The 27,615-nt window shown below is 43.6% G+C and overlaps 2 protein-coding genes across 2 annotated transcripts; both read right to left on the bottom strand.

Moving 5' to 3' along the window:
* Nucleotides 1-201: 201 nt before the first annotated feature.
* On the bottom strand, nucleotides 202-12,159 carry LOC309836954 (C-X-C motif chemokine 17-like). The gene is made up of 5 exons (XM_082677192.1): nucleotides 12,124-12,159; nucleotides 11,585-11,874; nucleotides 4,421-4,501; nucleotides 3,683-3,784; nucleotides 202-611 (listed from the first exon to the last, which is right to left on the bottom strand). Exons 2-5 carry the CDS (start codon nucleotides 11,661-11,663, stop codon nucleotides 514-516), a joined length of 360 nt encoding a protein of 119 aa, XP_082533318.1. The 5' UTR covers nucleotides 11,664-11,874; nucleotides 12,124-12,159; the 3' UTR covers nucleotides 202-513.
* Nucleotides 12,160-23,487: 11,328 nt separating this feature from the next.
* Nucleotides 23,488-27,234, bottom strand: LOC309836691 (cell adhesion molecule CEACAM1-like; the record flags this gene model as incomplete). The annotated part of the gene is given in 6 exon segments (XM_082676791.1): nucleotides 23,488-23,594; nucleotides 24,686-24,691; nucleotides 26,185-26,338; nucleotides 26,342-26,437; nucleotides 26,441-26,463; nucleotides 27,228-27,234. Coding segments are annotated over 6 exon segments (393 nt in total).
* Nucleotides 27,235-27,615: the final 381 nt, after the last annotated feature.

Raw genomic sequence — 27,615 nt, 5'->3', positions numbered from 1 at the left:
TTTGCCCCACCTAGCTCTTACCTCAGAAAGGTTTGTTGAATGAGTAAAAGAATAAAAAGTTGGAAACTGGAGTGAGATTGAAGGTGGTGTTGGATAGAGGTGTGTGTATAATCTGGATTGAGTTTGGAATGAACAGGGTAAAGTGGGTTGTCTGGATTGAATGTGAGTTTCCAGACCCCATTTGAAAATGATTTTGACCTATTACATTTAAATATATTTATTGACTTTTGTTTACTACTTGCTTGGTTGTATTTAAGACCCAGTGGGACCAGCTAGGCAACCAGAGATTCCCGGTAAGTAAATTTAAGCCTGGGTAAGGGGAGGCCCCAGGAAAAGACTGACAAGAAAAGAAGCCACTAGAGGGGGCAATAATCTTGGGGAACATGCTTTTTGGGATGATTTAGGGAGTAGGGACAGGGATGGGGAGCTTGAGGTGGGAGAAGAGCATCTTCTAGGTGCGCTCACTGCCTTGTTGACAGAATGTTTTATCGGGACGGTGGGCTCTCAGAGCTCCTATAAGGGCAGAGCAAAATTTGCCAGCTGACATCGTCTGAGAAATTGCTGGCAGGCTCTGGAGGGTTTGGTTGGCTTCTTGTGGTGTCTTTGGTGCCCTAGGGTGAAAAGAAAAGGGAGAGACTACTGTTAAAAACATTTTTAGAATTTATTTTTTATGAGAGCTTTTAAAATGTTAAAAGTAAGACTCATCCCATGGAAAAAATTAAAATGAAAAAGTATATCCAGTAAAAAGTTAAAGGATGCCCCAACCTCAGCTGCTACTCCTCATTCTGTAGAGCTAACTGTTGTTACTAGTTTGCTACATAGTTTTCCATATATTTTTGTATATAAACAAAATAGTTCACTTTAAAAAACAAAATGAGCTTATCCTATACATATTGTTTTTTCTATGTTCCTTTAACAAATCTTTTTTTTATTATTTTTTTAACAAATAATAAAATTAAATTAAAAATTAAATTAATTAAAATTTAATTTAACTTAACTTTAAAATTTAATTTAACTTAACTTAAAATTTAATTTAATTTAATTAATTTTAAATTAATTAAAATTTAATTAAATTAATTAAAAATTAATTTAACAATTAATAAAAAAATATTTTCTTTTCTTTATGGCTTTACCACCTACTTATACATTCCTATATAATTTAGTTTAATTTTGCCTTATTTTAAACTTTATGTATATCAAATCATGCTATAACTATTCTCGCTTATTTTTTTCTCTTCTGCTCAACATTATGTTGCTTTATTATTGTTCATTCTCACAGATATATAATATTCAAATATACTACTACTTATTTATTCACTGACCAATTTTCAGTTTGGGATAGTTATAAACAATCCTGCTATGAAATCCTTGTTCATTTCTTCCACTGTACATAAGCAACATTCCTTTTGAGTATGGAATTGCTAAGAGTGGAGTTGCTTGGTCACAGAAATTAAACTTTAGTAGATAACTACCAGCACTTTCTCAAAGTGATTTACCAATTTACACTCCCTTTAGCAGGAGATGATAGTTTCTCTGTTCTACTCTCTGGCAATACATGGAATTATCAGACATTAAAATTGTTGCCAATCCTTGGGATTGACATATATACACTAATATGTATAAAGTGGATGACTAATAAGAACCTGCTGTATAAAAATATAAATAAAATAAAATTCAAAAATTCAAAATTGTTGCCAATCTTATGATGTAGAGTGATCTGTTTTTTTAAAAATAAATTTGTTTATTTATTTTTGGCTGCATTGGGTCTTCGTTGCAGTGCGCGGGCTTCTCATTGTGGTGGCTTCTCTTGTTGTAGAGCACGCGCTCTAGAGCGCAGGCTCAGTAGTTGTAGTGCACGGGCTTAGTTGCTTTGCGGCATGTGGGATCTTCCCGGACCAGGGCTCGAACCCATGTCCCCTGTGTTGGCAGGCAGATTCTTAATCACTGCGCCACCAGGGAAGTCCCTCTGTTCGGTTTTAACTCATATTTTCTCAGTTACTAGTAAGGTTGAGTGCCATTTCACATGTTTATTAGCTATTTGGATTTCTTGTCTCTGAAGTGTGTACTCAACTCTTTTGCCTATTTGTTGTGTTTCCTGCCTTCCTCTCATGGATCTATAGGAATTACTTATCAGTCTGAATATTAATCCTTTATCGATATTAATATTTGCAGACATACCCCTACTCTTCTTCTTCTTGTCATTTTCTTTTGATGACCAAAATTTCTTAATTTCAATAAAGTCAAATTTATTAATCTTTTCCTTTATGACTTATAATTTTTGTTACTTGTTTAAGAAATCCTTTCCTACCCCAAGGTCATGAATATAGCCTCCAATATTCCCTTGTAAGTTTGTCTTTCAAATTTAGACCTTTAATTCACTGAAATTTATTTTTGTGATGGGCTTGAACTAGGGGGTCTCTGCACCTTTTATTCACTTAATATATTGTGGACATCTTTCCAATCAACATGACCTACCTAATTATTTTTGACAAGTGCAGAACTGCCCAATTTGCTCTTGATGAATTTTTTATTGAGGTATAACTGACATCTAACATTATATTAGTTTCAGGGGTACAACACCATAATTTGATATTTGTATACATTGTAAAATGAACAAACTATAAGTCTGTTAATAATGAGCATTTAGGGGCTTCCCTGGTGGCGCAGTGGTTGCGAGTCCGCCTGCCGATGCAGGGGACACGGGTTCGTGCCCCGGTCCGGGAGGATCTCACATGCCGCGGAGCGGCTGGGCCCGTGAGCCATGGCCGCTGAGCCTGCGCATCCGGAGCCTGTGCTCCGCAACGGGAGAGGCCCGCGTACCGCAAAAACAAAAACAAAACAAAACAAAACAAAACAAAAAAAATGAGCATTTAATATGTTCATTTGTCACTACAATACTGCTATAATCAATATTCTTGTACATATATCTGAATATTCGTGCTAATATTCTATACTAGAGATTTCTTGAAGTGAGATTACTGGTTAAAAGGTACACACATTTAAGTTTGCCTCTCACTGTTGCGGCCTCTCCCATTGCGGAGCACAGGCTCTGGACGCGCAGGCCCAGCGGCCATGGCTCACGGGCCCAGCCACTCCGCGGCATGGGGGATCTTCCGGGACCGGGGCACGAACCCGTATCCCCTGCATCGGCAGGCGGACTCTCAACCACTGCGCCACCAGGGAAGCCCCACACATTTAAGTTTTTGATAGGTACTACCAAATATTATTTTACCTCCGTCAACAGTGATAAGGATCTAGATTCATCCCATTCTTGATAATATTATAACATCAATCAGTTTACCTCTTGCCAATATTCTTTTTATATGACATTTATTTATACCTAGACTAGGGAGGAATCACATTTTGTTTGACACCAACACCGGTGTCATTGTCAGAGATCAATGACCGGTCCCCAACAGCCCCATCTGCCTCCACTTTGATAAGCAATGGCATTCTATCATTAAGGAATTTGGTTAAGCCTCTCTAGTATTAGGAGAATTGCATTTTGCTTTTCTTTCTCTTCCTATTTCCCCACAAGTTGACACTGAGTAGAAAGGGCTGAGAAGTGTGCTTATCCTGGTCTTCATTTCATTTCTCTTGTCTCTTCACAACCCCTGCTTCAGCCCTAGTTGATTCCACAGAGTGACTCTGGTTTAAGGAAGGTCATTCTTTTGCAACTTACTGGTTTTCTTCACTCTGCCCTTGAAATGATCACAGGGACACGGCTTCTTTGGCAGCCTGGGCACTGCCATGAGTTTTCTTTTAGGGGCTCTCAGGAACCAATCTGAAATAAGGGAGTTGCTGCTTAGAAGGGTTAATATGTTTGAGGCAGGGCTTTACTTGCCATCTTCCTTGCCTCTCGATTCGTTTTCATACTGCAGTGGGTGTGGGAAAGGGTCAACCAAGCACAGTGAAGATATCCAGTTATATGAGCACCAGGGTCTCTAAGTTGTTTGCCTGACCTGTATGGGCAAGGATTTGGTGGCAGGTTTGGAGGAGGCATCAGGGTATCATTAGGGAGACTGAAAAATGAGGAATAAGACCTAGGTGTCTGCTTTTTAGTGGCTGCTTTACCTCAAGCAAGCTTGCCTCTCTGATTTCAGTCTTACCTGTGAGTAAAATAAGGTTGAGAATGGGGTCCAGGAAAGACTTGGAAGGCAGCCCTGGGTTGTTGGGGAAAAGAGGGTAGGGGAGAGGGGGCAGCCAGAGATTCAGCCAGCTCTCCGCTGGACCTTGGAGGAGTCTGGTTCTTACATGAAACTCAGGAAGAAAATAAGTGTTGGTGCTGCATGTGGTGGTCTTGTGGAGAGGGGAGAGGGTGAGGTCAGCTCAGATAACATCTGCTCCGGTCCCAGAGGGATTCAGGGGAACAAGCTGGGATCTGATGGCGTATCGCTGTTGTCAATACTGGATTACTGACCTTTGCACTCACATTCTTGGCCTCCGTCCTGGAGCCACCTCCCAGAAGCCTGGCGTTGGTCCCTATGGCCTCTGGCAATCCCTGTAGGAAGAAAACTGGTCACTTCCAGTCACTGGAAAGGGAAGGGACCAAGAGAATTGGTCCCGCATCATCGTGCTACCGAGGTCAGCGTAGCTCCATTGCTCTTCCTTTTTACTCAGGGATCTAGGGTGCTTCAAGAGAGGAGTATTTTAAATGGGTAAGGAATTGAGGTTTAAAATCTGGCCTAGAGAAAAGCTGAGCTGGAGGTAGGTGGAGAAAGAATGGCTTCTGGATGGAAGAGAGGACAATAGGTAGGGGTTAATCAACACCTTACAACCTCCCCCCATTAAGATCCCTCCCTACACATATTAAAATCCTCATGACCTAAGGAATGAGAGCAAGGAGTAGATTATTCCATAGACCAGTCAGGAGCTTCACCAGACCTCCACGTTCGGTTGTATTTGAATCCATAATCCCAGTTCAACTATAAGAGGATGGTATTTACCTTTGTTCCTCTGCAACAAATCCATTCCTCTTTTGGCCTCTATTCAAGTCTGTCTTACCACCTGATGCTATCTTATTCCCATTTTGTGATACCTAAAATATTTTTATGACAATCAAGTATGATGTTTTATAGAGATTCTGGGACTAGAACTGGGTCCAGATGATGCTTCCTCTGTACAGGAGCTGCTCATATCTCCTGCCAGAATTAATTACGGTTTCCCATGGTTCCCCGTCACATTTCAATACAGCTCTATCCTTGCACAGTTATAGTTTGTTGTTTGAAATGTGTTGTGGACTGAATTGTGTCCCCCTAAAATTCATTGAAGTCCTAACCCTTAATAACTCAGAATGACTGTATTTGAGGATAGGGCCTTTGTAGAGATGATTAAGTTAAAATGAGGCCCTGTTGGTTGGGCTCTAATCCAATCTGACTGGAGTCCTTATAAGGAGAAGAGATTTGGGCACACAAACAGACACCAGGCATGTACATGCACAGAGGAATGACCAGGTGAGGAAATAGCAAGGAGACGGCTATCTGTAAGGCGAGGAGAGAGCCCTCAGAAGAAACCAAAGTTGCTGACACATTGATCTTTGACTTCCAGCCACCAGAATTGTGAGAAAATAAGTTGCTGTTGTTTAAGCCTCCCAGTCCGTGGTATTTTGTTATGGTGGTCCTAGCAAACTAAAAATTTTTCTTCCTCACTAGACTCTGAACCAATGGCTCAGTGGTCATTCAGCTACATGGCTCCTGACACATGGTAGACACGTGGTAAATGTTTGTTTGATAAGCGGATGAACAAGTTGTCCAGAGAGGGCCCTTAGAGCAGCATCCGGTTCAATCCCGCTCTCCTATTTCCCAAACTCTTTCTGCCCTTCCTGCCACACAGATGAAGGGTGTTGCATCATTTCTCCAAGTGCTGGTTTCCAAGTGTTTTCGTGTGCTATTTGGAGTGGCGTTAAAGTAATTTCAACGGGCATAACCCCAGCTGTCTAAACTTTTCTACTATATCACTGTCACCTGATCTCTACTTCTGGTTCCAGAGAAAAACCACAGAATATTAGAGCCAGAAGGAAATTTGGAGATCATTAGTGGAACCCCTTCACTGAGAAGTTTTTCTTTTTCGTTTTTAATGCAATATAACTATATTAGAGAAAATTTGTAAAGTAAAAATGAAGAAATCTTTACCCTTATCAGCTGTTGGAATTTTGGTGTGTTAACTGCATATAATTTTTTTAAATTAATTAATTTAATTTATTTATTTTTGGCTGCGTTGGGTCTTTGTTGCTGCCCGCAGGCTTTCTCTAGTTGCGGCGAGCGGGGGCTACTCTTCGTCGTGGTGTGTGGGCTTCTCATTGCAGTGGCTTCTCTTGTTGTGGATCATGGGCTCTAGGTGCGCAGGCTTCAGTAGTTGTGGCACGCAAGCTCAGTAGTTGTGGCACACGGGCTTAGTTGCTCCGCGGCATGTGGGATCTTCCTGGACTAGGTCTTGAACCTGTGTCCCCTGCACCGGCAGGTGGATTCATAACCACTGCGCCACCAGGGAAGTCCCTGCATATAATTTTTAAATGAGGTGATAACCATAGTATGTGAGCCAATTTCTTTTTGTTCACTTTATAAGCTTGTTCCTTTGTTTTCCTACAACATTTATAACAGACATTTTGAATGACTGACTAACACTCTCAAGTATATGTGTTTCCGATTATTTAACTCTTCTCTCATTGCTGAATATTTAGATTGTTTTATTTTTGGAGATTGATAAATTTCTTTGTGCTTGTAACTGTTTTCCAAATGTTGGATTGCTGCCTTGGGCAAGATTTCCCAAAATGGAATTACTGGGTCAAAAGTTATGAACAGTTTTATGTTTCTTGATATCATTACCAAGTTGTTTTTAAAGCATTGTACTAATTAACTAAATCACCATCTCTTATTTTCAGGTGAGAAAACTGAGGCCTAGAGAGAGCAAATGAAATGCCCAAGTTCACAAAGGTAATGGTGACACACCTGGAGCTAAAACCTTGGTCCAAGGCTCGTAGTCTGCTGTTCTTTCTGCAGCTCTACATGACCCTAACTTCATGATGTAACTGAAAACGAAGGTGTTACTATAATATTATGTCCTCCAAGTGTCAGTCAGACATTTTTGGACCACCTTAATGATTTTTGCTATAACTTATACCACCTTTTCTACTATTTACTTGATACTTTTGTCTAAATAAATTTAATTTACATAAGAGCTTCATCCTATGCAATGTTATCTGTGAGATTATGGGTTTGATACATGCTTAGATTGTTCTCCTAACATGCATTAAAATAAACATATAACTATTAAGGTAAAAGCTTATTTCTGTTCTACGTAAAATCAGCTTTGGATAGTATTAATACAGTAGAGTAGCATGGACTTTATATCCTGACAGACCTGGGGTCAACTGCTTGCTCTGTCAGTTAATTATGTAGTCTTAGAGAAGTCACTTAGCTTCTATGATCTTTGGTTCTCTGGTTTGTAAAGAGTGGATATTAGTATCCACCTTGCAGTGTTGTTAGGAATAAAGGAGTTACTGGGGCCTGGGGCCCAAGTAGGTGCTCAGTACACGATGGGTGTTATTGTGGTTATTATTGCAGACTTCTAGTTATTTCCCAAAGGGAATGTCTATGCTGGAGTATTAGGCTTACTGCTTTTTGCTGACTTGTATGTGTAAAGAAGTTACTTCCACTTGTTAGGTTTTGCAGTAGCTCTATTATTATTTTGACTTCTCATTTCCGCTACTTACTAGCATTGTGATTTTGGACAAGCTGCTTACCTTTTCTGTGCCTCATTTACATAATTTGTATTGGGTTGGCCAAAATGTTTGTTCGGGTTTTTGGTAACATCTTACCCGCATGAACTTTTTGCCCAATCCAATAAAACGGGGCTAAAAAAAGTACATTGGTGTGTGTATGCACACATCTGTCCACCAGAGGGCCTAGACGCACTAGCCCTAGTAGCCATGGGCCATACCTAGTGCCCAAGGTTTGTGAATATCATTCCCTCCTGAAAGGAACCAGGGCTCCGTGGACAAATGGATGACGCCAGGGCTGCAGAAGGGAAGTACAAGATGAGGCTGGAACATCTCGTGGTGTGAGAAAGTCAAGAACTGCTAAAGAAATGACACGTCAAAAAGACACCAAAGGGCTTCCCTGGTGGCGCAGTGGTTGGGAGTCCGCCTGCCGATGCAGGGGACGCGGGTTCGTGACCCGGTCCGGGAAGATCCCACATGCCGCGGAGCGGCTGGGCCCGTGAGCCATGGCCACTGGGCCTGCGCGTCCGGAGCCTGTGCTCCGCAACGGGAGAGGCCGCAGCGGAGAGAGGCCCGCGTACCGCAAAAAAAAAAAAAAAAAAAGACACCAAAGCCACCTGGAGCTCAGTGGCCAGCTTTGGGACAATATGAGCGACGTGGTGAATAAGGATAGTAATAGATTATAATCCACAAATATCCCCAAGTCTTTACTTATAAAAATAAATAATGGAATACCTAAATAAATGGGAAAGAAGGAACAGCTCTTTCTTATAGTAGAATCTTAATTAATAAATGTAGAAGGAATGATGGAAATAGAAAATCACTGCTTTGCTAAGACTCTATAATACCTGTTGTAGGCAAGAATCATCAATGGATTTTAAAAATTAACGGGCAAAAATATGATGAGAAGAAACAGGCTATTTGCATAGTCTCAAAGTATCTCTCCACAGGATACTTATTAACTACAATGAGAAAATAGTACCTTTATGGACACCACCTTAAGCAGTGTTCAAACGTAACATCACCCATCATGAGAGATACTGTTATCGTGGGCCTTCTGATGTGCTGCACTGAGAAGGCAAGTATCGCTTCTGTGGTATTAGTGCCAGAAATGCATAATCTGAATTTAGTCATGAGGAAACATCAGATAAGCCCAAATTGAGGCACATTCTACAAAATAAATGACAGTACTCTTAAAAATGTCAGGGTCCTGAAAGACGAGGAAAGCTGAGAAAGTGCCTAGATCGGAGGAGACCAGGAGAGATGACGCCTTTCTTCAGTGTAGGATCCTGGATTGGATTCTGACCAGGAAAAGGACGTCAATGGATGATTAGCAAATTCTGAAAATTCGTACATTAGTTCATAGTATTGTATCATTGCTAATTTTCTGGTTTTGATAATCATATTATGGCTATGAAAAAAACTGTGTGGGGGTTTTTGGATCTATTGGAACTCTGATTCTTTTCACAACATTTTTAAGTCTGAAAAATGAAAAGTTAAAAACAAAAAAGTACACTACATTTCTGTGAGGACACAATGAAGTAGTATGTATAAAGTGTTTAGGAGAAGCCTGCCACATAGGATTGTTTAACACATGGGAGCTATTTATTATAAATAATTTTATAATTAATAAGTAATCTTACAAGGAATGAGTATTCTATTATTGTAAGTAATTTATTTCTTAACATTGTCATCGGTTCTCTTTTTTTTTCCTCTTCCCTGTGAAAAGCATATTAAACATGTATGTGGTTATTTGAAGAGATAAAGCAAGATCAGATTTTATTTGGAGAATTTTGGGGCGGGAGGGTTGTGTAGTGTTTTATTTCTTCTTGCCAGACTTGGTCCATCATTGCAAACTCCCCTTGCCTGGGAAGCAAAAATTGAGCCCAGCCACCACCGGTCCCCTCTGGTTTGTAATCGCGCCACCTGGCAGCTCAGTGAGCTTTCCCCAGTTCGTTGCTCCTGTGCCTTAGTAGGTACTTTAGAAATTTTACTCAGTCCATTTACTGAACCCTTATTAGGTTCACATTATCCATAGTTTACTCTTCACAACAGTTGCACACGCTAAGTGGTATTTTATTCATTTTAAGAAGATAAAACTGAGGCTGAAAAATGTTAAGCATCTTGTCCAGGGTTTCAAAGTAAGTGATGGAGCCAGGATTTGGATCGCGGTTCCCCTCAATGCAAGTCTGAGTCTCAAGGTCCAGGTGAGTCTAAACGTGTCGCCATGTTTGAGAATTACTGGTAGAGAGCAGTGGCCCCACTGGGCAGTGGTTCCCCCTCCAGGGGACATTTGGCAATGTCTGGAGATATTTTTGGCTGTACTAACTGGGCGGGGCAGGGTGGTAGGGGAGAGGCTGCTCTTGGCTTCTAGCAGGTGGAGGCCACGTGGATGTTGTTAAACAGGTTACAAAGCACAGAACAGCCCCCCCCCCTCACAACAAGGAATTATCCAGCCCTAATGTCAGTGGGCCTGCTATGAAACGCGGGTGTCGAGTCTCCTAAGGGCAACATTTTGAGTTCAGAAACCTGAGGATTTATTCTTTCACTTTGCGAATATTTACTGAGCACCGTGCGGGATAGTGTGAGGGATGTGGAAACAATACACCAGATTGTGCCAGAGGGGAGGTTACAGTGTAGAAGGGCAGGGGTGGAGGTGGGAGAGGCACACCAACACCTCAACTTAAGGTAGAACATGAAAAGGGCAGAGAGTCGAGTTAGGGTTAAGCTTGTTCACAGGCGGGAGGGCTCACATGTGGTCCTGGGACGAATCAAGGGAGGCTGTGGGAGGAGGGGGCTTGGGGTGGGTTTTGTGAGCGAAGCTGAGCTGGTGGGAAAGCACAGGAGAAGCTCGGGAGCAGCCTGAGGCCTAGCTGAGTGGAGCACAGAGCACTTAGTGCGAGGAGGGCTGGACTGGAAAGGCAGCTGTGGCTGCAGCTTGGAATCCAGGCTGAGGACTCTAGCCTTGGTGTCTGTCCTAGTGGTGGAAAAGCCTTCCCTTCCAGAATGGTGGTCTAGGCCCCAGGGCTGGGGGGCCCAGCAGCTTCCAGAGAGCTCTCTCTGTAAGGGAGGGAACGTTGGAAATTGGGGTGGAGTAGGGAGAACTCCTGATTTTAGGACAGAGTTGATGCTCAGTATATAACAAAGCTATTTCACCTCAAAGTAGCCGTTGGGGAGATGTTCCCCTCGAGTGCAGACATAGGTCGGGATGAGGTCTCTTCTGCACAGCTGTTCTGCTAAGAGCTAGGCCACTTCAGCTGTAGTGAAAAGTGGAGCCGATTCGGAGCCCCTAACCCAGGGTCTGCTTCCCAAAGGTGAGCTGTCCAAACAGGGCTTGGTGTGCCTACAGTTTCAAACACGGGTACTACCTGGTGGTGTGATTTTTCTAGTTTATCACCATACCGTGAAACAGCATTAAAAATTGTTGGGGCACATCTGGTGCACTGTAAAGAATACAGTCGAGGATGACTTAACTGTCTGTGGTTGTACAGTTGCCTTCAACACCCTCCCACCACTGCCTCCAAGCCTGGCCCTGGGGACATTCATTACCTCTAGAACAGGGACTGGGGGGGCAGGTGAGGCAGCAAATCTTTGTTGGGCCATTATTTTTTTCTCCCCCGCCAGCTACAGTTGCAGACACTTCCATACACACAGGCTTCTTTAACTCTCACAACACTCTTTGGATTTATGTACAGTTCATTCCTTTATGTAAGTGAAGAAACAGGCACTGAGACAGGCTAACTTGCCCCTAATCCCTGTAACCTAAAGGGGCTACATTTTACTGCATGTGTGGTCACGTTCTTTTCTGTTTTGCCATGTTTCTCCCCCCTCTTTATCTTTCATAGAAAAAAAGAAAATTTTTTTTACCTGTATTTGAGCTGCTGCAGACCGTGGACACCAGCATTAGTGGCAGCAACAGAAGGAGGGAAGAGATTAGAACTTTCATTTCAACTGTTGGTGCTGCTGTGCGTTGCTTGAAGAGTGTGTGGAAGTTTCCCAGTGAGAGGGTCCCGAGTTCTTGGAGTGGCTCAGGCTGTGCGTGGTACGTGGCTTGGGGGTCTGAGCCTTACTCCCAGGCCAGTGTTCCCACTAGAGGGTGAGAACGGCCAAGTGACGCTGGTCTCATTAGGTAACTGGACCATGTGATTTATGGGAATCTGGAAGGTAAAGGTGGCCAAAGAGAAGGAGTGAAGCATATTCTTAGGAACGTGGGAGGGCGACTGATAACTTGGCAGCAGTTCTCAGCCCCTCCCGTCCTCCCTCCCGCCTCCCTACCCGCCAGTGTGCTATGATTTCTTCCCCAAGTCTTTTTCCTTGTTTGAATTTCCTAATACATGTGAGTGACATTTTCTAGCTTAGTATCTGGCAGGAAAGAGAGTGCTAAGGGCTGGCAAAGAGAGACTCACACGGCGTGTTTCCCCTCTGTCCTCCCCACTCCCGTCCTTGGATCAGCAATAGCAGTGTTGTTGTTTGGGAAGTTGCCGTGTCCCCACTGTTTACAATTTCCTCCAATTCTGTGGCCACGTAAGGAGGGAAGCAGAGAGGATCAAGGAGGAGAGGCTCTTCTCTCTTGCCCCGAACCCTGGCCTGGAGCACCGGGTCAAAGCAGGCCTCCTTGTTGGTCAGGCAGGTGGCTGTGGCCTCGTGGTTCCCGCCTAAAGGAGAGGGAACTGGGTTGTTGGAAGACCCTCAAGGCTTCATGTCCAAGCGGGTTTGAGAAACAGGAGCCACAGCGGGGAAGGTGTTTGCCCAGGCTGCTGGGGCTCTTGTTTCAGACCTTTTCTGGAAACAGCCCAAAGCGCAAGGAGGTGATACTACTTGGAGCAAACATCGAGGGTACACAATACCAGCACTTACTGAGTGTGACTCATTCCAGAGGCTTCAGGAAATGGGTTCAAAGATGGGGGGAGGCTGGCCTTAAGTGCTGGGTGATATTTATGGGGCTGAGGGGAAGGTTAGCAGGAAGTCCTCCCTGGCTCCTCCAGGCAGGAGTGAGTAAAGGTGGTGTGACTTTTGTTCCAGCCAAGAGGAGGGAAGAGGCCAGGCATGGTTTTTGTTTGCTCATTCTTACCCTCTCAATTTCAGATTATTTCTGCCTATGGACATGTTGGAGGGTTGATTGTAGACTTTGCTACTACAAAGTTTATAAAGCATCTGCAGGCGGCAGGCACTGTGCTAGGCAGTGGAGATTGTCCTCGAGTTGGAGGCTCGGTCTGCGCTTGGTCTGATGTAAACCACCGATGTGGCTTCTCCCTGGAAAAGAGTCAGACTCTTCTCTTGTTAATATTGACAACTAATTAGAGCTCGTCTTGAGAACTTTAGTTGTGTAAGCACAGTCTTTGTGACTTACAAAGTTCCCCCTCCAGGAAGGAGGTAAGGGGAAAGTGGGAGAAATAACCATTTTCCCACTGTTATTTGGTTTCCCCACTCTACAGTATATGTAGTAGACATTCACAAATGCTTGTTGATTGACTCCATGCTTCCTGTTGCTCTAAGAAGAGTCATTTATTCATACACACATTCAGTGAGCATTTGAGTCCATAACGTATGCCCGGTATTTGCAGGTGGTGACTCCCGCGAAGAAGAAGGTGTGACGCTATCTCTAAGGAGCTCCCACTACACACATAGACCCGTGGAGAGTTAGTCCAGCTGCTCCACTTTATGGAAGCGGGAATGAAAGCTCAGGGAAGTTATGTGACTTGTTCAAGATCACAGTCAGTTATCCCTAAAGCCAGGGAAGAAAAACTCAAGTTTCCTGACTTGCTGGAATGTCTGCTAGTATGCGGCTGCCGGGCTGCTGCATGTGCCGGTGTGGTGAGCTCTGATAGGAGAGCGAGGACATCAGAATAAAGTGGGAGCCCACCAACATCTTGGATTATCCAGAGAGAAATGTCTGGTTGAACCTTGACTGCAAAAATCGGGGACACTTGCGTTCTCTTTCTTTTTCACTTTGAGCTTGAAATGAGGAAAACGGGAGCCCAGAAAACCCAGAGTGGACAGTCTTCACAGGGGGTTGACGAGATGGGCCCCCACGTCTGTGTTCACCTCTGTCAAAGTGTTTCTCATGTAACCGCAATGCTCTGGCTTTGGACTGGTTTCCCTCTGTACCTGGCCCTCAGTGAGGGCAGGGACCAGGTCTGATTCATCCTTGTGTCTCCAGCGCATAGTGCATCGCAGGCTCTAATAGATATTTCTTAAAAATAAAACAACAGGGGCTTCCCTGGTGGCGCAGTGGTTGAGAGTCCGCCTGCCGATGCAGGGGACGCGGGTTCGTGTCCCGGTCCGGGAAGATCCCACATGCCGCGGAGCGGCTGGGCCCGTGAGCCATGGCCGCTGAACCTGCGCGTCCGGAGCCTGTGCTCCGCAACGGGAGACGCCACAACGGTGAGAGGCCCGCGTACCGCAAAAAAAATAAAAAATAAAACAACAAAAAGTATACACCTACACAGCTATGGGATGACTGGGTAGCAGCACAAGTCGAGAACCCATCTCCTCACATGAGCTGACGTGGGATTTGGCTTTCTAAATACAGGTGAAGTGCTCAGAATGGGGATGTGGGTCGTCCTGTTCCTCTGCTGCTGTGCTTGGGACACTCCCAGGACTCAGAGTTTCTGCTCTGGTTGACACACTTCACTTGCCCTTCAGAAGGTGACAGGAGAGTACAGGGAACTTCCGAATATGTCCTTTTGGAAGTGGCTGAGGGGAGATGGAAGGGCGTATGGTGGTTGTTCACAAGAATGTGAAGGTCTGTTGTGTGAAAGGTATGAGGCTTATTTCTGTGCCTACACAGAGTGGCCGCAGGCTTGGTGAGTCTGCATCAGACACACTTTGGCTCAGGGTGAGAGACAACTGTCAGAGCAAAGTAAGTTGGAATATTACAAGTTTACTGATGGAGTTCAGGTGGGGGCTGGATGTCTGAAAATAACTGTCACAGTGATTTTTTTTTTCTTGAAGTTTCCAAGGGTAGAGCTTGGTCTGGGACCCAGGATTCCCACTAATACCACATTTTATTAGGTATTATAAAATCTGCCCTTTGAAATGTGACATTACTCTATGATGTAGGCCCAGGTCTGTCTGACAGTTACTTCCAGTCATTGTGGGTGGTTGTGATTCTCTTATCTCATCTGTGACTTAGACGTCACCCCCCTCTGCCAACCCTCCCGCCTCCTTTCCAGGTGAGAACGGTAAGATCACGTGCATTTACTGATCATGACCACAAGGCGGCAGCGCTGCCCCATCCGTGTTTCTGAAAACCCTACAGGGATATGGGCAAGCCTGAGAGCTCTGGTTAGGATCAGGAAAAGGGCGCAAGTGAAGTGATGAGGTAAATTTTTTTTTTTCCCCTGCTAAGTGACAGAGTTGAGGTGAGTCTGAAACTATTGCATTGTAGAAGTGGCAGACACTTTAGAGAAGTGACCCAAACTTTAATGTGCTTACAGATCACCTGAGTATCTTGTTCAATACAAATCTGATTTTTCTGGCAGAGCCTGAGATTCTGCATTTCTAATAAGCTTTTGGATGATGCCGTTCCTGTTGGTTATTGGTCCCCACTTTGAATAGCAAAGCCTAGAGGTCATTTAGATTAATTCTTCCTTCCCCCGATTTATGGATGAAGAGAGGCTGTATTTGTCTTTGTCTTTCTGACTTATTACACTTAGCATAAAGCCTTTCAAGTCTGTCCATGTTGCTGCAAATGGCAAAATTTCATTCTTTTTTATGGTTGAATAATATTCCATTGTGTGTGTGTGTGTGTGTGTGTGTGTGTACATATATATATCACTTCTTCTTTATCCATTCGTCTGTTGATGGGCACTTAGGTTACTTCCATACCTTGGGAATTGTAAATAATGCTGCTATGAACATTGAGGTGCATGTATCTTTTCGAATTAATGTTTTTGTAGTTTTTTTGGTTATATACCCAACAGTGAAGTTGTTGGCTTATATGGTAATTCTATTTTTAATTTTTTGAGGTACCTCCATACTGTTTTCCACAGTGGCTACCCCAATTCACATTCCCACCAACAGTGTAGGAGGGTTCCATTTTCTCCACATCTTCTCCAATATTTCTTTTTTGTGTTCTTTTTTTTCCTTTAATATTTATTTATTTATTTATTTGGCTGTGCTGGGTCTTAGTTGACGCACAAGGGATCTTTAGTTGTGGCATGTGAACTCTTAGTTGCGGCATGTAGGATCTGGTTCCCTGACCAGGGATCGAACCCAGGCACCCTGTATTAGGAGCGTGGAGTCTTAGCCATTGGACCACCAGGGAAGTCCCTATGTTCTATTTGATGATAGCCATTCTGACAAGCGTGAGGTGATACCTCATTGTGGTTTTGATTTGCATTTCTCTGATGATTAGCCACGTTGAGCATCTTTTCATGTGCCTTTTGGCCACCTGTGTTTCCTCTTTGGAAAAATGTATATTCAGTTCTTCTGCCCTTTTTTTAATTGCGTCGTTTGCTTTTTTGATGTTGAGTTGTATAAGCTGTTTATATGTGTTGGATGTTAACACTTTATCAGTCATATCATTTGCAAATATTTTCTTCCATTCAGTAGGATGTCTTTTTGTTCTGATGATGGTTTCCTTTGCTATGCAAAAGCTTTTAAGTTTAATTAGGTCCCATTTGTTTATTTTTGCTTTTGGAGACAGATCCAAAAAAATATTGCTGTGATTTATGTCAAAGAGTGTTCTGCCTATGTTTTCCTCTAGGAGTTTTATAGTATCCAGTCTTACATTTAGGTCTTTAATCCATTTTGAGTTTATTTTTGTATATCCATCATAGCTATGTTTTAGGTGTTTGCTAACATAAAATACATGTGAGAATCACCTGGGAGCTTTTCAAAATATAAAGCCCAGGTCTCACTCCAGACATACTGTATCAGCTTCTTTAGTGATGGTTTATAGGCTTATGAATGTGGAAAGTGTTCCCTAGGTAATTCTGATTTATACTCCTAACTAAAACCCACTGCTTTTAGACTTAAGTCTTACTTCTTATAGCAGAGGTTCTCCATCCTGGCTACACATTAAAAGTATCTTGGAAACTTTAAAGATTACCAGTGCCTGGGTTCCACCCCACACCAATTAAATGGAATCTGTGGGTGTGGTCTGAATACCAGTTGTTTTTAAAATTTTCCCAGTCGTTTCATGTGTAGTCATATTTCCCATTGGATTTCTCCCTCTCTTCTCTTGTGGCATTTTCCATTTCTACTTCTGTATTATGATTTTTTATGTCTCCTCTCGTCTTCTGCTTTATATTCCCTGGGGTAGGGACCCTGTAGTTCTCACCTCTGCATCTTTCATGGGGTCTAACACCGAGACCTGTAGCACAGTAGGTGCTCCGTAAGGATTTCATGAACACATAAATTGGTCATCAGGAAAAGATTCTCAGTCACAGGTTGGTCAGGAATCTGAGGTTTACACGTTAATGCTACAGGGTCCTCATCTTCCCCATGGTTGGAGTTTTTGCTTGTGATGACTGGTGTGGGTAACTGCTCCATGAGATAAGAGAAAGGACATTGCCCTGTTTGGTAGTTGATTTCAGGCATATTATTGGGACTAAGAATTCTATGTGTGTATGGGGAAGAGGATCAGGGATGGATAAGGAGACAGAGCTAATTAGAATGGAGGAATAATACTAGAGAGTAGTGGGAAAGGAAGTCAGAAGTATTAGTAAAGAGGAAGAAATTTGAACTCATCTGGTAGACCAGGGGAGGTCACTGTAGGTTCTTGCGTAGGAGAGTGGACCAGTTTGTAGGAAGGCAATGAGGCAGTAGTGTGCAAGGGAGATTTCAGTAGACACCAAAGATGAGAATTCAGTACTGGAAGCAGTATTTCCAGCAGAGGTGTTGAGGGCCTGGGTTGTTTAGGTGTATGGGAATGGAGAGAATGACATAACTGAGAGATGTTAAACAAGGAATCAACAGGCTTCGACGATGTATTGAATCTAGAAAACGAAAGAGCAAGGGCCGAGGAAGCATGGCGTCACTGAGAAGAAAGAGTGACCTGTGGGGGAAAAGCCAGTTCAGATGGGGAGCAATTTCAGAAGGTATTTGGGTGTGTCATGAGTTCTGGGAAGTAGACGGGCTAGAGATATAGATGAAGGAGCCCTCTGCAGAGAGGTCATGGAAGCTGTGGAAAGAGGGTGGTGTGGAGCGAGACAAGCAGGTCTGAGTAGGAAATCTGACGTCGGGGTGCAATGCACAGGTGGGGCTGGTAGGAGGAGAGTGTCCAGAAGGAAGAAGTTGTGTGTGGTCTCAGATGTGGTAAAAGTGAGCAATGTGAGGACAGTGAAAGTACCTTTGAATTGGCCAAGAGATGGGTGCTGATTTTCTGCTGCTTCCAGTGGTCTTGGGAAGGGAGCCAGCACTGCAGAGGGCCAGGAGAAACCAGGGCATGAGGAAGGAGAAAGACAGCACACGTTTCAGTTGCTTGGAAGTGAAGGAAATGAGATAACAGGCTAATTAAGGAATGAAGGTTACCCAGGTTAGAAGAGCTCTGACCCTCTGAGGGGCAGAAAGAAAGGAACAGCGTACAAGGAAGAGAGGGTGCTAGAGAGATTTCTATACCCCTGAAGCCGTGGAGACTGTTGGAGTGAAAGCTGTATCGCTGCATCTGACTCACTGGAGCCACCTGCGTGGGAAGTGTGATTTGTCCCTAGTAAAGAGGCCAGGAGATCTTCTACTCATGAAGTCATCTTCTGTCCCAGAGGAAGACAGGCAGTTTCTCCCAGGCAGGTTGGAGCTGTGGCTTGTTGCTCTAGATAGACTCACTTTGTTAGCAGGTGTGCAAATGAATTGAGCGAATTCTCTGATCACTGGATCAGATACCATGTGGACTTAGAAATAGGCTCACGCTGACTCCCTATTAAGCAATTCCTGTTTCTTCTGCCTGTAAAGAAGACATTGTAGAAAATAGTACCAACTGTGAGGCAGCATGTTGATGCCTGATATATAATTTTTATTATAAATATAGAGCAAATTATACAAATAATTCAGAAGCGGCCTTAGCCAGGCAAAATTAAATTACACAGAATAGCGTGGATAAGGGGAGGTATATACAGTCTGTGTCAGGGTTAAAAAACCCTGAAAGAGGTACCTGAGTACAGAGAACTCCCAACCAACCCTCTTTGAGGGGGCCAGTTCCACACAGCATTAGATCAAGTAATGAATATGGAATAAAACCTTTCTCTCAACAGCCTCAAGGAGGTTCCATCCATGCAGAAGGAGGCTGGGTGGGAAGTAGACGTGCCTCTCCTTCTCCTGCCCGTCCTTTTTGTGCTGACACATTGGGTCTCATAGACCCCATGGGAGAAAACAAATTTCAGAGGCTTTCACGAAGCCCAGAGCTGAGCTATAATCCTCCCCTTGTGTCCTAAGGAGCATCAGCACCAGTGCAGCTTTCTAGGTTGTAAACGAGCCCAGCTGCGTGGGTGGTCGTGTCCCCTTCAGGTGCTCCTGCTTCTTAAGAACAAAACACACCTTAGCAGAGGCCAAGGTTTCCTGAGAAGGTGAGTGGGGTGGATGGAACGTACACAGGCAGAAACGTGGAATAGAATTGTGCTGATGGTTGGTGTGAGGTGCCTAGAAACTGAGCGAGATCCCTTTCTGGCCATGAATGTAGAAAACTGCTTCTTCTTATTTTCTATGTGGAGCCCCTGACATAAAAAGCTTGAGGAGCTTCTGGCCAGAGGGACTTGAGCGGTTTTGGTGGCGTCTTCCACCTAAGGCAGTCAGATTGGCTTACACAGCAAATTAAGTAAACAACCCCTTTCACATAGAAAGGAGTTACAACAATTAAAATTGCAGAATGTCTCAGAAGGAAGGGGAAAAACTCAGTACCACAAACTGTGCATTCTTTAGCAATTACTTAGATCATCTCTGAAGGGTAGCTTTCTGATTCCTTTCCCAAGTCCCAGCAGATTGTATGTGTTAAGAGCCAACTGCCCCCTAAAGCAATAACCCCTTCCTCTGTGGGCACTTCCTGGAGTAAAGCCCATAAAGTTATTTAAACGTACCTGCATTTTTTGCATTTTTTTTTTCTTTTTTTTTTTTTTTTTTTTTTTTTTTTGCATTTTTTATTAGGAATTACTTATGGACCTAGACAAGTAGTTTTTTAGTTTCTTCTAGTAGTTCTCTGAAGAAGAGTTTTCCAAAGGGCCTAGGTGGTGTTCTAGGTAAGCAGCAAGGTGTTTAGGCCCTGATCCTGCAGGTAGACAATGCTGACAGTAGACAAAGGTGTAGAATTTGCAGTCCTAAATTGGTTATATATGTATTTTCCTGTGGATTTATACTGGACTTTGAAGAGCTAGGAGAAGCTTTTCCTTTTCCTGTTTCTCTCTCTTCTTTTCTGGCAGATGCATTTCAGTGCATAAGGACATAACTCTCAAGGTTATGGCAAATTCAAGTTAGACTCCAATAGGACAGGACTGAGGTGGGAAGGAATGAGTGTGCTCTGAATACGCAAGTTTAAAACTGGTCTAGGGCTTCCCTAGTGGCATAGTGCTTAAGAATCCGCCTGCCAATGCAGGGTACACGGGTTCAATCCCTGGTCTGGGAAGATCCCACATGAGGCGGAGCAACTAAGCCCGTGCGCCACAACTACTGAGCTTGCGCTCTAGAGCCCGCGCACCACAACTACTGAGGCCCACACACCTAGAGCCCGTGCTCCGCAACAAGAGAAGCCACTGCAGTGAGAAGCCCGTGCACCACAACGAGAAGAGTAGCCCCCGCTCGCCGCAACTAGAGAAAGCCCGCCCGCGCGCAGCAACGAAGACCCAACACAGCCAAAAATAAAAAACAAACAAATAAATAAATTTATAATAAATAAATAAAACTGGTCTAGGTCAGCAAATGGGAGGGGTGGACGTTCTGGCAACTCTCTCCCAAGGTCTGCTTTGCCAAAGTTCAATGACAAGGAAGGTTGGGTTTCCTCCAGACCTCCTCCTCGATGTACCTTTTCATCTACTGACACTGAAGGAAGGGGCTGTGACCTGGCAGCCAGGATGTGTGTCATTAGGGAGGTGCGGGGCGGAAGACACACTTCCCACTTTCCCTAAGGGTGAAAGAATCTCCTAGCGATGGGGATGAGAAACTTGGAATAAGTCAGTAATGCAGGGAACACTACTTCTTCTTCTTCTTTTTTTTTTTTTAACTTCTCAATAAACCACTTCTGTGGCTGTTGGGGATGGGAGGCTGAAGTCGGTTTCTTTGATTCCTGGGCATTGAAGTTCAGGGCAGAATATGCACCTTCGTCCATCTGAAAGGAATGAACAGCAGTCAATTAAATCAGTGTCGTAGGCCAGGCCCTCACCTTGTCCAGTGTGATTCAGCACCACATGCTTTCACCACTTTGAAACTTTTAGCTTCAGAGAAGGGCTTTTATTACCCATTTTCTCTGCTTACTAACATCCTGTTGAATGATCATTAGGAGAGAGAGATTATGGAATGCTACAGTGAAATACGATGATACAGCAATGAGAATCACTTAAGCACAAGGGCATACAATGAGATGGATGAATCTTACAAAACAATTTTGAATGAAAGAAGCCAGATACATGTAAGGACATACTGTGTTTTTCCTTTATGTAAGAGCGTAATCAGGCAAACTAGTCCAGTGCATTGGAAGTGAGGATAGTGGTTACTCTTTGAAGGGAAGTAACTGGAGGTCTTTTTTTGGCGGGGGGGAATGACATGTTTTATTTATCGATTTGGGTGCTACTTACATGGGTTGTTCAGATTGTTAAAATATGATTTAAGCACTTTTCAGTATGTATGTATATTCTATTGAAGGTTAAGATGAGAATATTCAGTAAAATTTATTAATAGACAGTAAAGGAACTAAGGCCTCAGACCCATTAGAATGGAAATGATCATTTGACAGTAAGGGCAGGATCAGATAGGAGGCAGAGGAAGGAGAATGATCTAGTGCCTTTCTCGAGCTGGGCATTGTGATGAGGGCTTTACATTTCTGTCAGTTAATTCCTTGACCTTCTCTTTGAAGTAGGCAGCATGCCCATTTTACAGAGGGCAAAGCTGAGGATCAACGAGGTTAAGTTACTTGCTCAAGGTCACAGCCAGGATTGAAATACAGGATGGGAAAAATTCTAAAGTCAACATTCTTGCATGAATTAGACCCATGGGAGTGATTAACCAATACTTCTTTGTATGTTGTTGCAGTAAGGAACTTTGATCCAAACTTGATCTCCCATTTGTGTCTTCAAGAATAACCCATTCTACACAGAGATATTTTCATGAGAAAAAGAGCCAATGAAACTGGCTTGTTGGGTGAATTTTAGCCCTGACCTGGGGAAGCAAAAGAAGTTACCAACCCATGAAAATGCAGAGCTGACTTATGGCCTCAGAACGTGGTGTTCCGAAGCTGTTGTGCTTCTAGCTGAAGGAGGGGGCAGGTGGTGAGAGGGTGGGGTGGGGGGGTGGCCCATGATTAAGACTTAAGGAATTCACTTCCCTCAGTCTGCGGTCCAGACCCCAGGGCATGAGACCAAGGAGGGGCGGGGAGAGGCCTCAGTGCACTTCCGAAGATTTCTTCCAGTTCACAAGGCATGAGTTTTGCCCAGGTGTGTGTCTCTGCAGCAGGCTGCAGCGGCAGGGAGGGGCATTGAGGCCCACAGTACCCAGAGCACCAAAGGCAGGGAAAGTCTCACCAAAGGAGATGCCTGCATCCGTAATAGAGGCAGGAGGGGGAAGGAGGTAGGATGAGGAAAAGGCTCCTGGAAACATGTCCATCTCATGGCCTGCTTGGCTTGCCTGGCCTAGGAGGGGCGAGTGTCTCTCCCCCAGCTGTGTCTCAGAGGAATCTTACATGGCTAGGAAGGGCGTGAGGACCTATGCCAGTTTAAGCTTGGGAAACTGAGATCCCCTCTAATAATTCAGAAGGTAGGGATTCACTTGGAAATCCGGGATTCCCTGGTAGGGCAGGGTATATAGTAGAACATACGAGCTCTCACTAGGTGAGCAGGTTTACTTACTCTGGTTGTGGTCTGAGGATTTGTGCTCTGTGAGATCGCGCTGGTCACTTGCCCTAAATAAATATCAGACACTGTAACTGCTATTCCCAGGCACAGGACCTTTGCTCCTTGAATTAGGAAGGACCCTGTCAGCATGACTCCTTGGGGCTCCTCAGTGTTCATTTATACCTTGGTTGGTCCTCTTTCCTCTGAGGACCTCCTCCTTCAATCTACCCATCATCCCTTCTGGTGTTTACTCCTCTCCTGCTTACTGGCTGTTCACATTTGGGGCCATTCATGCCAACTGCTTCTGAGCTTATTTCTACCCTGACACCTTTCCCCTTTTGTAGGTAGATGCTGTTTCTTTGTCACTTTATTTATTGCCCAGGAGGCCTTTGGTTGTTTCTGCTTTTCTTAGATTCTCTTCCTGTCCTGTCCCCTCCTCCTGCTACTGTTGTCGACAGAGTGCAGGACCCCCTTCCTCTTGCTTCTTTCATTTCCTCATTAGTTTTCCTTCTTGGACCTTGGCTTCCCTGACTGGGGACAGAGGGACATAATTGGTTCTGCTCCCTCTAAACCAGGTGGGGTTGGGAATAACTATGCCCAAGACAGAGTAGGGCACAGGAAGCATGAAGACCAGGGAAGAAGAGACCCATCAGAATTAGTGCCAAGAAGCAGGGCTTTAGGAAGCATAAGGAGCAGATCCAGGTCCAGAGACAGAGATGAAGTCTCCTTCCCTCTCCCGAGCATGACGATTAGCCTCAGAGAAAGCAGAACCAGAGGAAAGGCATCATACCCTTCAGTCTATCTCATATACGGGAAATACACCAGGGGTGCTCTCAGAGCTACGCCAGCCAGGACTCCAATCACGATGCCGGCAATAGCACCACCTGAGAGGCCAGAAGAACTTCCTTGTGTTGAATCAATTGTCATCGAAAGAAAAACGAAGAGTCAATGAAGGTGACATTATTTTACAGTGGGAGGTGCTCTGCAAAACAACAAGTCTCTACTTGTTCCTTCAAGGAATAAATTTTCTTTTTTTTAAAACGTTTTGTTTTATATTGGAGTATAGCCAATTAAAAATTTGTGATAGTTTCAGGTGAACAGGAAAGGGGCTCAGCCATACATATACATGTATTCATTCTCCCCGAAACTCCTCTCCCATCCAGCCTGCCACATGACATTGAGCAGAGTTCCCTGTGCTATACAGTAGGTTCTTGTTGGTTATCCATTTAAAAAAATTAATTAATTTATTCTATTTTTGGCTGTGTTGGGTCTTCGTTGCTGCGCGCGGGCATTCTGTAGCTGCAGTGAGCGGGGGCTACTCTTCGTTGTGGTGCACAGGCTTCTCACTGCGGTGGCTTCTCTTGTTGCAGAGCATGGGCTCTAGGCGCGTGGGCTATATACTTTACATATATCTCATTTGATTCATGTAACCCTGCCAGATCGACATTATTTCCATTTCATAGGTGAAAAACTTGAGGCTTCCAGTGGTGAAAAAACGTGCCCATTGTCATACAGCTAACAGGTGGATCTAGAGTCAGGTAATCCTTGACTGTAGGAGTACCTGATTTTATAGAGCCTAATGGTAATAGTAGTAGTAATAGCATCTAACAGTTATGGAACATTTTCCTCTGTGTGTGGCATTTTACCAAGAGTTTAATTTAATAGTACATTAAATCTTTGAAATAATGCCATGAAGCAGGTGCTTTTACTGCAATTTTCAGTTGAGGAATCTGAGGCTCAGAGTAGTTAATAATCTTGTGCAAGAAGTTTATAACTGTTAATGCTTACATTGAAAAAAAAAGAAAGATCTCAAATCAGCAACCAAACTTTACAACTTAAGGAACTAGCAAAAGAAGAATAAACCAAACCGTGAGCTAGCAGAAGGAAGGAAATAATAACAATTAGAGTGGAGATAAACAGAGAATAGAAAGATAATAGAGAAAATCGATAAAAACAAAAATTGGTTCTTCAAAAAAGATTAACAAAATTGACAAACCTTTAACTAGAATGCTCAAGAAAAAAAGGGAAGATTCAGATTGAATCAGAAATGAAAGTGGGAACATAACTACCAATTCTCAAGAAATAATAAGAATTACAAGAGTATTATGAATAATTATATGCCAACAAGTTGCATAACTTCGATGAATTAGACAAATTCCTAGAAACTCAAAAGCTACCAAGGTGGAATCACAAAGACATAGAAAATATGATAGACCTATAACTAAGAAGGAGATTAAATCAGTTTAAGCATTAGACAAAATTCAAAATCCTTTCATCACACTCTAACTCAGAATAGAAGGAAATTACGTCCACATAATAGAGGCCATATATTAAAACCCATATCTAACATCATTCTAAATGTGAAAGCCTGAAAGTTTTTCCGCTAAGGTCAAGAACAAGATAAGGATGCCTGCTTTTGCCACTTCTCTTCAAAACAGTATTGAAAGTAATAGTCAGGGCTTCCCTGGTGGCGCAGTGGTTGAGAGTCCGCCTGCTGATGAAAGGGACACAGGTTCGTGCCCTGGTCCGGGAAGATCCCACATACCGCGGAGCGGCTGGGCCCGTGAGCCATGGCCGCTGAGCCTGCGCGTCCGGAGCCTCTGCTCCGCAGCGGGAGAGGCCACAACGGTGAGAGGCCCGTGTACCGCAAAAAAAAAAAAAAAAAAAAAAAAAAAGAAAGTAATAGTCAGACCAAGTAGGCAAAAAAAAACAAGAAGAAGAAATAAAAGACATCGAAATTGTAAATGAAGAAGCAAAATTAATTGTTTACAGATGATGTGACCTTATATAGAAAACCCTAAAAATGTCACAAAAAACTGTTAGGGCTAATAAGCAAATTTGGCAAAGCTGCAGGATACTAAACCAACACATAAATACAGTTGTATTTTCTATACATGAAAAGTGAACAGTATGAAAAGGAAACTTTAAAAATTCCATTTATAACAGCATCAATCAGAATAAAACCTTTAGGAATTAACTTAACCAGGTAAGTGACAGACTTGTACACAGAAAAACTGAAAAACAATTTTTCAAAAAGGAGAAAACATAGTAAGAGAAATTAAAGACATAAATAAATGGAAAGACATTCTGTGTTCACGGACTGGAAGATAATATTTTCAGATGACAATACTAACCAAAATGTAGTGGATGTATATGGGTAATGATTGCAAACCAATGTGAATGTACTTGATGCCACTGAGCTATAAACTTAAAAATCATTTAAATGGTAAATCTTACATACTTTTTATTTTTACCATATAAAGAAAGTGTGCCAGAAAAAAAAAATATTGTACAAGGTCACAGAGTAAATGCCAGACCCAGGATTAGAAACTAATTGTATTTTTTCCAGAGATGGAGCTATTAAGATTTTGCCATCTGTTTACTATAATGGTCTCTTAACTGCTATTTTGCCCCCTGTGACCTCTATCCATTTTGCACACTGTTTGTAGAGTAATCCTCCCGGGAAGATGTAGCATGGGGCGAGTGGTCACTTACATTTCACATCCAGCCTGAGGGGGTCACTTCTGCTGGAATTGCCCTGGTTGGAGACCTCACACTGATAATCCCCAGCATCCTCCCTCCTGACGGAGTCTATGGAGAGGTTGCTGTTGTCCAGGGACAGCTTCATCCTCTCTGTGAGCAGTAGACTCTAGCCATTGAAGAACCAGCATATGGAGATCCCAGCGTCATTTGAGAGGCAGGTCAGGACGGCAGGGTCCTTATGTTCTGTGATTGTGGTATTGCTGGTTCAGATGGAGGGCTGTGCCACTGGGCCTGTGGAGAAACAGAGGAGGTGACTGACTGAGAATAGGTCAGGGGCCTGGGGCCACGCTCCTTCCTCAGAGGTCTCAGCCACCCCCGGGGCCAGTGAGCTCTGTAAAGATGATCAAGGTCATGGGGCTATCTTCATTGATGATCTGTAAGGAGAGGGCTGCACCTCCTCTCTGAGGATTGGCCAGCAAGGTGATGTCTTAGAAATTCAGAAGGTCAGGGGTGTTTCGAGAATGTAACTAAAATGAAATCCAGCAATTCCACTTCTGGGGTATAGACCTATATATATATATATATATATATATATATATATATATATATATATATATACACACAATGGAATATTATTCCATCACGAGAAAGGAGGACATCCTGCTATAGATATTTGTGACAACACGGATGGACCTTGAGCGCCTGATGCTAAGGGAGATTAAGTCAGACCAAGAAAGACAAGTACTGTATGATATCACTTATATGTGGAATCTTAAAAAGCCAAAGTCATAAAAACAGAGAGTAAAAATGGTGGTTACCAGGATGAGACAGGCTGGGACGTGGACCCTATGCTGCAGTGCTGCAACGCTTGCACCTGGACAAACGTCTCCTTGAGCAACAAAATACAAAGAAACTATAAGGGGCTAAAAAAAATAACTGCGTGCATGCGCAGTTGGGGCAAAATCTGGACAAGATACAAAGGGACCAAAAAGCCCTACTGCCACTTCTAAAGAGCTGGGAGCAAAAGCAGGGGGTCGGGAGCAAAATCGGGGTACTGCGCATGCCCCCTGCACACACCACCACCTGAGGGGTGGGCAAACCACATCAGCCCCTCCTCCAGCCCCACCGCTGGACACACCCCTACCCTCCCCCCATGTGAGGGACCAGCTCGCAGCCCCCTCAGAGAGCGAGCCAGCAAGGAAACCTGTTACTTGTTCTCATTCCCCCCTGCTGCAGCAGGGACCCCAATAAGGCCTTGCCTGAATTTCTTGGCTGGCCTCTGATCAATTTCTATTGATTAAGGAGGCCAGGAACCTTGGTCGGTAACAAGGAGATGGGCTTGCCGGGGATAGGAGAGATGTTGTTTAAGGGTGCAGACTTGCAACAAGTAGTAAATAAGCCATAGAGCTCTAACATGAATAGAGACAACAACATTTTATTATA

This window comes from Grampus griseus (assembly GCF_964374135.1).
Source record: "Grampus griseus genome assembly, chromosome: 19".
Classification (NCBI taxonomy): domain Eukaryota; kingdom Metazoa; phylum Chordata; class Mammalia; order Artiodactyla; family Delphinidae; genus Grampus; species Grampus griseus.
This window is presented reverse-complemented; position numbering and strand designations above follow the sequence as displayed.

Excerpts from the sequence above, each read along its gene's own strand:
- LOC309836954 (XM_082677192.1), bottom strand. The coding sequence starts at position 11,663 with ATGAAAGTTCTAATCTCTTCCCTCCTTCTGTTGCTGCCACTAATGCTG. Across the intron at positions 3,785-4,420 it reads CCAAGAATGTGAGTGCAAAG|ATTGGTTCCTGAGAGCCCCT; the intron begins GTCAGTAATCCA and ends CCCTTATTTCAG. Across the intron at positions 612-3,682 it reads GGGCAGAGTGAAGAAAACCA|GGCACCAAAGACACCACAAG; the intron begins GTAAGTTGCAAA and ends TTTTCACCCTAG.